Genomic DNA, 11572 nt, shown 5'->3' on the forward strand with positions numbered 1-11572 from the left:
TCAAATTAAAAATATATATTTTTCCCCCATTTATTTATTTATTTATTTATGGCTGCATTGGGTCTCTGTTGCTGTGCCTGGGCTTTCTCTAGTTGCGGCGAATGGGGGGCTACTCTTCGTTGTGGTGCGAGGGCTTCTCATTGCGGTGGCCTCTCCTGTTGTGGAGCATGGGCTCTAGGTGTGCGTGCTTCAGTAGTTGTGGCACGTGGGCTTAGTAGTTGTGGCTCATGGTCTCTAGAGCGCAGGCTCAGTAGCTGTGGCGCATAGGCTTAGTCACTCCGCGGCATGTGGGATCTTCCTGGACCAGGGCTCGAACCCGTGTCCCCTGCATTGGCAGGCGGATTCTTAACCACTGCGCCACCAGGGAAGCCCAAAAAATATATTTTTGATTGGGGTGGTTGAATCCATGGATAAAGAACCTGTGGATATGAAGGGCTAGCTGTAATATTATTTTATTTAGGACTTTTGCATTTGTAGTTCTCCTTTGTACTCTCCTAGTCAAACACCAGCATTATGCCAGCATGAGAGAACAAATGGAAAGCTTTCTGAGGTATATACTTCACTTAGCATGCTTTCCATTTTCATTTCCCTTGGTAACATACACTGTGCCCCTTCTCTGCCACAGCATCCAATCATGACTCACCCAGAAGCAAGCCAGGTCAGCTGGAGTCCTTTCCAGGGATTTCCTATTTTAGAGGTAGAAGAGAAATGGCCTCTAGGGTCACAGTGCAGGAAGAATGTGGATTTCAGGTTATTATGGATAGAGGCAACTATTTTGATAGCAGAGTCTTGGTTCCAGTTCCTGAGGCCCTAGTTCTTACAGGTCTTCCTACAAGTCTTATCTCCCCACTATTCCTTCCAGCCAAGTAAGCCAATACATTCACTCCCTTTTTTACTTTAATCTTTTGAGTTGGGTTTCTGTCACTTGAAATAGAGAGCATTCTTCTTATTATGAAATCAAACCCAGGAAATGTTTAGGGTTGAAGCATACCAATGTCTGTAACTTACTTTGAAAAGCATTAAAACATAGGATGGATTGATGGATGGATAGCAGGATGACTATATGATAAGGCAAACAGAGCAAATACATTAATCAGAGAATCTAGGTATGAATATACATGAATGTCCACTGAACAATTCTTTCAACTTTTCTGTACTTCCAAACAGTTTTCATAATAAAATATTGGGGGGAAAATCAACAGCAGGAGTAATACAACATATTATCATATCAGCATTAATTCAGACTTCAGGTACTGATTACAAGAAGCTACTGCAGGACTGCTAAGAAAAGGGTTTAAGGGCTTAAGAAAGCTGGCCCTGCATTAAAGTGGCAACTATTTATTCCCTCCATAAAACAGACTTGGAAGAAAGCCAAGAAGGCAGGATGTGTCTCAAGTCAATAAATGTCCTTTCCCACTGATGTCCTTTCTAGAGCAACAACTTGCAATGTAAAAAGCAAAGGCAACATTACTGCTATCATGACCAGTATGGTTAACCAGTGACCATAAAGTGACTCAAACTGAAGGGATACACACACACACACACACACACACACACACACACACACACACACACACACACACACACACACACACACACACACACACACGACTGAAAATGTGTTGGCATCATTTAACTAGTCCATGACTTGAATTTTCTCCCAGCATTTTCAGGTAGCTCATCACAGCCATTAGTAATCCTAAGCAATATAACTTTCATTCCACACAGCTACCTCTCTGTGGTAGGGACAAACAGGTGCCTAATCCATATCCATTCTCCCCCTTTTTTTTTTTAACTAATAATGGGTTGGCCAAAAAGTGCCTTCGGTTTTTAAGTAAAAATAAAAGACACATTTTTCATTTTCGCCAAGAACTGTATTGAACAACACAGTCACCGTTTTGTTCCACTACCTTCTGTCATTTTTCAGGCAACTTCATAATTCCATCTTCCCAAAACTTTTTGAGCAAAGGTTCCCGGTGTCTTTTACAGTCTTCCAGGGAACTGAAATTTTTTCCATTAAGAGAATTTTGTAAAGACCAAAATAAATGGAAATCTGAAGGTGCAATGTCTGGTGAATACGGTGGATCAATCAAAAATTCCCACCCAAGCTGTAACAGTTTTTGCCTGGTCATCAAAGAAACGTGAGGTCTTGCGTTATCCTGATGGAAGATTATGCATTTTCTGTTGACTAATTCCGGACGCTTTTTGTCGAGTGCTGCTTTCAGTTGGTCTAACTGGGAGCAGTACTTGTTGGAATTAATCGTTTGGTTTTCTAGAAGGAGCTCATAATAGAGGACTCCCTTCCAACCCCACCTTATACACAACATCACTTCTTTGGATGAAGACTGGCCTTTGGTGTGGCTGATGGTGGTTCATTTCACTTGCTCCACGATCCCTTCCATTCCACATTATTGTACAGTATCCACTTTTCATCGCCCGTCACAATTTGTTTTAAAAACAGAATGTTTTCGTTACGTTTAAGTAGAGAATCGCATGCAGAAATACAGTCAAGAAGATTATTTTCACTTAACTTGTGTGGAACCCAATCAAAGCGACGAACGTAAACAAGCTGGTGCAAATGATTTTCAACACTTGATTTGGATATTTTGAGTATGTCAGCTATCTCCTGTGTGGTATGATGTTGACTGTTCTCAATTAAAGTCTTGATTTGATTGCTATCAACTTCAACTGGTCTACCCGACTGTGGAGCATTGTCCAGTGAGAAATCTCCAGCAGGAAACTTCACAAACCACTTTTGACACATTTGATCAGTCACAGCACCTTCTCCATACACTGCACAATCTTTTTTTTGCGTTTCAGCTGCATTTCCACCTTTCTTGAAATAATAAAGCATAATATGCTGAAAATATTGTTTTTCTTCCATCTTCAATATTAAAGTGGCTACACAAAAATTCACAAATTTTGATACATTTTTTATTTACTTAAATAAAATTTATTTATCTATCTATCTATCTATCTATCTATGGGTACGTTGGGTCTTCATTGCTGTGCATGGGCTTTCTCTAGTTGCAGCGAGCAGGGGCTACTCTTCGTTGAGGTGCACGGGCTTCTCATTGCGGTGGCTTCTCTTGTTGTGGAGCACGGGCTCTAGGCGTGCGGGCTTCAGTAGTTGTGGCTGGCACACGGGCTTAGCTGCTCCACGGCATGTGGGATCTTCCGGGACCAGGGCTCAAACCCGTGTCCCCTGCACTGGCAGGTGGATTCTTAACTACTGTGCCACCAGGGAAGTCCTGATAAGTTTTTTTTTTTAAATACATGCTGATATGATAGCTGTCATAATACAATCTAACAAAATTGTTTCGAATGAAGTTAAGGACAACTAAGCACTACTAGAGCCACTTACGGAAAAAACCGAATGAACCTTTTGGCCAACCCAATAGTATCCCAATTTTATTTGGAGCAGCAATAGGCACAGCTCCTTTGCTTCTAGAGCTGACCAATGAGACATGCAAAAGCGATCAGGTGGAGGCTTCTGGGAAAGCTTGCTGAAGGGAAAGAACTGACTCAACTAGGAAAGCTGCTGCTTTTCTTTCCCCTTCTTGCCTGACAGACCTGATAGCTAGAGTTCCTGCAGCCATTTTGTGACCATGAAGCTATGAAGAAAATGGAATCCATTTGCTAAATACAAACACAGAAGTGGCCTGGTTCCCTGATGACTTCATACCAGGACTAGCCTGCCCTCCTCTAGATAGACATCTTTTCCAAGAGAGAGTAAACCTCAGTTAAGTCATTGTTAAGCATCTTCTACCAGCTGCCAAACATGGCTCCTGACAGGTCACCTTATCTAAAATAGTTAAAACTTGTACCCAATTGCAATTCATGTCTATGCATATTTCACAAATTGGAGTATATAAGACTCTCTACAAACTAAATCTGAGAACTTCAGAAAATGCTCCCCACCACAAATGGAAAATGTTATTTCAAAGTCTGTCACTATGTTCCACTGTAACAATATATTATTTTCCATTTTCTTCCTTTTCTCCAGATTTCTCTGAGCATTTCCACACACAGTCTGCTCTTTGTAAAGTCAGTTTCACAGGTCTTCATTCAAAAGGCATCCACAAGTACTTTCCCTCACTTCTTTGACTATTAAAAGCATGCCAAATATAAATGCACTGTGGAATCCTGGATGGATCTTGGAATAGAAAAAAGACATTAGTGGAAAGACTGGGCAAAGAAAGTCTGGAGTTATAAACTCCAAATAAAAACAAATTTACTAAGTCAACGAAGTTTACAGTAAACTAATGTACAGTACAAATATTAATTTCTTAGTTTTGATAAATACACCATGTTAACCTTAGAGGAAGCAGAGTGAAGGCCTTATAGGAACCCTATGTACCATATTTGCAACTTATCTATAAACCTAATATTATTTCAAACAAGTTGAAAGCAAAAAGCATGCCAAATTAGCTAACTTTCCATTGAACTAGGTTCAAAATCACAGAAAACAGTTTTAGATACCCAAGTAGCAAACTCTGCTTTTTCTTTTCTTTTTTATTTCAGGGCAAAACAATATTTAAGCTGTGGAACTCTTGAGGGCATCTGCATCTCATCTACTCCCCCTCTCCAAAAATTAGAATATCACAGAAGAGCCCAAGAGCTAGGAAACACTGTTACAATATTGTGCACTATTAATGCAACTATACTCACTAAATAAGAGTCCTCAGAACACAGTCATCCCAGACATATGTGAAAATGCAGACAGGGGCATCCCCTGCTTTTCAAAGTTCGCTTTTACATAAGACCTACCTGTTTTCACTAACTGAAAGAAATCTGAAGAGGGTTTTTGCTTTTATGAAAAAAGGTGAAAAGCAAAGATAGCCAGCATCTGTTTTGCAGTGGAGCAATGAGAGTGGCACTGTCAAGCTCCTTCGCTGGTAACTACACTCAGCATTACAGCAACAAGCCTCCATAGCTTTGAACTGTGTCTGTGAGCATCTGTGCTTTATCCTGATTTACTTTGTGCCTCTGTTAGCAAGATGTGTTCTAAGGTAATTGCTCCTTCACTTTAGGCTGTTTCACCTTACAAAAGGTTTCCTAGGAAGGCTCTACTTTCTGATAGCAGGGGGAAACCCATACTTAGACCTCCACCCCGGGCCAGAAATAAGGTCATAAAAACGTAACTAAGCAAACCCTTTTTACTTCTATAAGCACCAAACCAAGCCTCCCTGGCCAGAATCCAAGCAAGTATACTGAAGGTGAAACTTCACATTTTCAGACACACAAGGTCATAGTCTTGCTCTGTATTTTGAGTTTTCTTAAAGCAGGGACAATTACCACTTCTGTAGATCTGTAAACCCAAAAGAGAACCACGGGTATTGGTACCTGACCAATAAACATCACCTGAAGAGATAACCTGTCTCTGTGAGGCTTTATGTAAGCGCTCTCTATAGAAAATCACTATGGTGACCCACCTTCCCACCATCTAGCTTACAACTGTGATTCTTCATTCTCTGAACACCCTTAGCCCAGAGTTTCACCTGTAATTATTCTTTATTCATTCAATAAATAATTAGTGCAAGCAGTGTTTCATAATGGCTAACAACAGCAGTTCACATTTAGTGAGTACTGACTATGTGCCAGACACTGACCTAAGCACTAGGGCAAGCAATATGGGAAATGGCAATAAAAAATGGTCCCAGCCCGGGGCTTCCCTGGTGGCGCAGTGGTTAGCAATCCGCCTGCCAGTGCAGGGGACATGGGTTCGAGCCCTGGTCTGGGAAGATCCCACATGCCACGAAGCAACTAAGCACGTGAGCCACAACTACTGAGCCCACGTGCCACAACTACTGAAGCCCGCGTGCCTAGAGCCTGTGCTCCGCAACAAGAGAAGCCACCACAATGAGAAGCCCGCACACCGCAACGAAGAGCAGCCCCTGCTCACCCCAACTAGAGAAAGCCCGCACGTAGCAACGAAGACCCAACGCAGCCATAAATAAATAAATTAATTAATTTTTTTAAAAAAAGGTTCCAGCCCTTTGGTAATTTCCAGAAGCAACAAAGAAGGTCCTTTCTTATGAGTCCCTTAACAAGGAAAAAATTCCACCTATACATGGTATAGAAGAAGACCAGCACAGGAACTCCTCGGTCAGAATTTTTTGCTAGAGCACACGCCACCCAGTGAGTTCTTAAAGGGCGCATGGCAAGTCAAACTATGAGACCTCGCATTTGTGAAATGTCTTTATTGTTCCCTCACACCTGCCTGAGAGTTTGGCTGGATACAGAATTCTGGGTGGGAACTCATTTTCTTTTAGAAGGTACTCCTTGCTCCATTATCTTCTAGTGTCCATTCTTGCTACAATCTAATGATTCATGACTCTATGTGATTTATAGATATTCTTCTGTCTTCATAGTGCTCAAAAATTTCATTATGTGGGGACTTCCCAGGTGGCACAGTGGTAAGAATCCTCCTGCCAATGCAGGGGACACGGGTTCAAGCCCTGGTCCGGGAAGATCCCACATGCCACAGAGCAACTAAGCCTGTGCGCCACAACTACTAAGCCTGTGCTCTAGAGCCTGCGAGCCACAACTACTGAGCCCACACGCCACAACTACTGAAGCACACGCACCTAGAGCCCATGCTCCACAACAAGAGAAGCCACCACAATGAGAAGCCGGTGCACTGCAACAAAGAGTAGCCCCCGCTGGCTGCAACCACAGAAAGCCCACCTGTAGCAACGAAGACCCAATGCAGCCAAAAATAAACAAATAAAAAATAAATCTCTAAAAAAAAAAAAAAATTTCATGATGATGTGCCTTGGCATGGATATTTTTAAATTAATTGTGCTGGATTCTTGGAGGGTCCTTTTAATCTAGAAACACACCTTTATTTGTGAGAAACTATTTTATTTTGGATGATTTCTTCATGCCAACAAACAATAACCACCCACTATCCCTCCTTGTTACAGACATCTACAAACCTGTAGGTCACTCAGTCCTCCAAATTCCCTCAAGATTTAGCTTCTGGATCATTGTCTCTTTGCTATTACTACTCCCATCTTAATTCACGATGATCTCAATATGCACTGAGATAACCCTTCCACTATCCTTACCTCTCAGTTCCTTTACTCCTATTTTCCAATTACGTCCTCTATCCTACCTCAGCCACTCCCTCCCACAGTGCCCACATCCAAGCAGCTCAACACAGCTGAAGGGGAAGCATTCAACCATGCTAACTGGGTCTCACCCACCTTAAATTTATGACTACAAATGCCAAATGGGCACCTGGTGCCCTAAAATATTTCCTTATTCAACTCATTTTTTCCCACTCTCCTGGATGAATTTTACACCTTCTTTCTCTTCAAACTTCCAACACCTCCCCCACTCTTCATTTTTAGCTAAAGACCTTCCTTCTTATTTAACTGAGAATATGGAAGTAATCAGAAGTGAACATTCACTCTGTCCCACTACCAAGCTACCAATTCACCAGTATTTGGGTCAATATAATCACCACAGATGAACTGTCCATGTAGCTATTGAGCTTAAGGTCAACATATCCATTTATATCCTAGATGCCATTCCCTCTCATCTACTCAAGGACTTCACCCCTGCAACTGTCCCTTCTCTCTCTTTAATCATCAATTTGTCTCTCTATACTCCACCATTCCCATTAACTTACAAACATGCTATCTGCCCACCTAAAAACAAAAAGAACTCTAACACTTCGTGCCCTTCCAGCCACAGCCCTATTACTCTGCTCTCCCTTATAGAAATCCTTGAAACAACATCACTGTGACTATCTATACTCACTGTCTTCAATTCCTCTTCTATATCCTCTTGAACCCACTGCACCAAAACTGTTCTTGTCAAGGTTGCCAATGACCTCCACATTACCAAATCTAATAGTCTATTCTTGCATTTATCATTTGACTATCCTTGATTCTTCCCCTATCTCAGAGGTAGGAAACCATTTCCCCTCAGAATTTGGAAGACATTGCTACACTGCCTTTTTTACATGGGATATCCCAGGGCTTGGATGTTGGTCCTCCTCTCTATCTACATTTACTCCCTGGGTCTCTATCTAGTCTCATAGCTTTAAAAAAAAATTCTGGAGTCACCAGTAATATGGATGGTATTTCCAGTTTCAATCTCTCTCCTGAACTACAGACTAATATATCCAACTGCTAATCCAATATCTCCACTTGGCTATTATCTATTAGGAAACTCAAATGAACAAGGTCAAAATTGAACTCTATTTTCTCCACAAATCTGCTCTTATTCCAATGCTCCCAATATCAGTAAATGGCAACTCCATTCTTCCAACTGCTGAGCCCCAAATTGACTATGCTTTCTTACATTATTGTTCCTTCAGCCCTATTTCCTCCCCAATATTTACTTCTCACCACTCTGTATTATGATTTTTACCTCTCTCCACTTACAAAGGAGCTCTTGGAGGGCAGAGGCCTGCCTTATTGCTCTGAATCCACAGCACCTAGCACAGTGTATGTTGGATTATTTGCATAAAGAGGGAGTGAAATTTAAACTGTTAAACAAGTCCTGAGCAGGATCAGATTCCTCTGCAGGAAAAGATCTGAAGTAGGAAAGCATATTTCAACTATTTCCACTGGTTCCTTAGTACAAGTAAAGATAGTTATTTGGTAATAACTCCAAAATCTCAGAGGCTTGAAACAAAGGCTTACTTCTTGCTCACTCTACATGTCAAACATAGGTCGCCTGGAAGCTTGCTCTGGTTCCCAGACTGAGACTAGCCACCATCCGGAGCACCAACAATCACCAAAACAGAGGGAAAGAGTGGCAAATCACACACCAGAAGTTTTTACCATGAAGGGATACACATCATTCCTGTGCACATTTCACTGACCAAAAGCAACTAACAACGCCATATCCATCTTCAAGGGTGCAAGCAAGTACAATGGTACCACATGCCCAGGAGACAAAAACCAAAGATATTTGATGGACAGCACTGATGACTACCATATCATTAAAAAGAAGCTTTTAGGTCTAAGCAACAATATTTTAACTCCTGATCTCTACTGCTCATCTGTGAAAATGAACTCCATTGCTAGAAGAGAACCACTCACTTGCAAAGTACTATCTATGGGTGTCTAGGAATGCAGCTTCATCAGTTAGGCCCGCCTCTTTCATCACTCAGGTGTCAGAGTGCAGCAAAGAAGCCAAATATGGGTGACAGGAAAGTGCTGAGCACAAACCTTCTAGAAACGTTCAATGTCAAAATCTGGGAAAGGCTTAACTGAATGAGTAAGAAAAACACGTTCAGTTAAAAACGGCAGGGAAAGGAGGGAAACTTTCACAAAATTTCTTTTACCAAAGGTATACAACCTCCAGGCCTTCGGGTTCCTTGCACTACCCCATGTCTGAAGACTAACAAGTTTCACTCAAACCACGTGATGGAAAATTCGGAGTTTGAGTATGATTAGTAAAGTTAGCCAACATTGATCTTTTTAACATAAAAACACTACTTACAAAAAAAAAATGTATACCAGAAGCTATATGTGCTACCAGAAGCAAAATGTGCTACCAGAAGCAAGGAAGGAAGCAGTTATTTTAGAGATGGATTTTATTCAGAAGCTCTTTTTTCCCTAAAAGTCTCAAAGACTCCAGACTTCAAAGCTCAAGATGATATGGGATGAACCCCAAGTCTACATAGACCCTGGATTTAAAGTGTGGCTGCTTCAAGTTCTAAAGTATCCTGTGCAGTTTCTATTTTATTCAAAGTTTAAATACTTTCTAACAGTGAAACCGGCTGCCAGAAACGTTAGGACAGACTGGAGATGGTTACCATAAGCTGCTAAACACTTGGAACTGTAAAGCCCACTGAAATTCCACTGAAGAGCAGAACAGGAGTCCAAATATGTCACCTAACGTCACCTGCCAAATCAGAAGCAAATTAGGACTCCCAAATGCAACTAAGGGTATCTAGTCCCACCTCCCCATCCTTTATTTACTCAACCAATATGTGTTAGTAACTGAGGTGAAAGAAGGAATGTCGGTAAGTAAGAGAGGGACTGGATTTTAAGATTCAGTTCTTGTTCTCCATGAATCTGGTGGAGTTAAAATAAAAACAAAACAAAACAAAGAAAAAAAACAGATTTGAGAGCAAAAATTCCAATACAATGCCTTAAATACCATAACAAGGATACAGGAAAGACCATTCTCACATGTTAAGCTGACAACCTTCGTTCAAGGAAACAACACCGTATTTGCTTTGTTAAGTAGCTAGAATAAAGAAAAAGCAAACAAAACAAATAAAAACCCTCTTCTGGTTTAATGACAGTTTAGCAGAACCAAAGCCCATTTCTCTCTCTTCCTCCCTTCCTCTCAATGGTCTCTGCCACAACCCCTCCATCATTCCAACCTCCACACTCCACTGGCGGCCCCAAACCAGCTCCATCACGAATAATACCGAGACTATCAAGGTCAGCTCCAAAGGCACAGGAAGCAGACAGCAGAAACAAATCTTCATATATCGAAAGCGGGCGGGGACCCTCCCTATACTGAGGCACCCGGGGGCTCTATCTCTAGGCTCTGTGGCCTGGGATCCGCAGCTTTCGGGGATTCTGGCCCCTTTTTCCTTATCCAGGCCCCTAATGACCTCCACCTGTCCTCAACCTGAGCTCCCCATCGTGGAGTGAGGGAGCCTCGGGCTGGGGCAGGGGGAGGTGGGGAAACGCGCAACAGGGAAGATGCTGTCCGTGTGGGTGTTTCTATGGGGCGGGAGGGGGGTACTCTCTAGGGAAGGCGCAGTGAGAGGTAAAGGCTCTAAAGGAGACGTACTGTAGGGGAGCATGAGAGGTAAGCCATTTCGAGGGAAACCCATTTGGGGGTTCTATAAGGGGAGCTATTGTGAGAGGACGTCTCCATACATGGCCGTTTCTGGGGAAAATATCCTATGGGAAAGGCAAGTGAATTAATCATACAGAAGGCACTGTGGAGGTTCTCGATAGGCGAATCTTTCCGGGGGGAAATGTTCTATGGGGTTGGGGATGTCATAATAGGGGGTCTTCACAGAGGAGCCGTTGTGGGGTTGTCGATACAGGAGCCATTGTGGGAGCCTCTGCACCGAGAGCCGCTCCTCGGGAAACGTTCGTCAGGGAACCGTTCAGGAAAAAAACGTCCGCAAGGAAGCCATATCGGGCCACGCCCTTCGGCGGGAGGCGTCTCAGACCCCAACAGCCCGCAACCGCCTGCCCGCCCGCCAGCCCCTCTGCTGCCTCAGCCCCGCGTACCTGACGGAGGGCGACCCGCGGCCAGGGCCGCCGGGGGACCGTGCGCGGGGCAGTCCCAGCCGGTGTGGGGGGTACACGTCCATGGCTGCGAGAGGCGGAGGAGGACGGCGCCGCTGCGAGGGTTACTCAGGCCTGCGGGGCGTCTCCTGGCCCGCTACGGCCGGGTGGGGCGGCTGGGCGTGCCGGGTGGGCGGGGGGCGCAGTGCGCGGGGGCACGTCGGGGGCGGGGGCACGTCGGGGGCGGGGGCGGAGCCGGGGGAGGGGGCGGAGCGGGACGCGCGCAAAGAGGGCGGATGGGGGCGTCGGGACGGGTTGGGGGTGGGGGCAAGCGCACGGCTGCGGGT

General features: G+C 43.7%; 1 protein-coding gene across 1 annotated transcript in view; it reads right to left on the reverse strand.

The window, feature by feature from the left end:
• DNAAF9 (dynein axonemal assembly factor 9) overlaps positions 1–11365 on the reverse strand; it is a 148538-nt gene extending 137173 nt beyond the window's left edge. Inside the window, exon 1 of the mRNA XM_060123316.1 lies at positions 11229–11365. Coding sequence (XP_059979299.1) covers positions 11229–11311 — 83 coding nt within the window. The 5' untranslated portion in view covers positions 11312–11365. The remainder of the gene's footprint in view (positions 1–11228) is intronic.
• Between the last annotated feature and the right edge of the window lie 207 nt (positions 11366–11572).

The sequence above is a fragment of the Lagenorhynchus albirostris genome, chromosome 15 (genome assembly GCF_949774975.1).
Source record: "Lagenorhynchus albirostris chromosome 15, mLagAlb1.1, whole genome shotgun sequence".
Classification (NCBI taxonomy): domain Eukaryota; kingdom Metazoa; phylum Chordata; class Mammalia; order Artiodactyla; family Delphinidae; genus Lagenorhynchus; species Lagenorhynchus albirostris.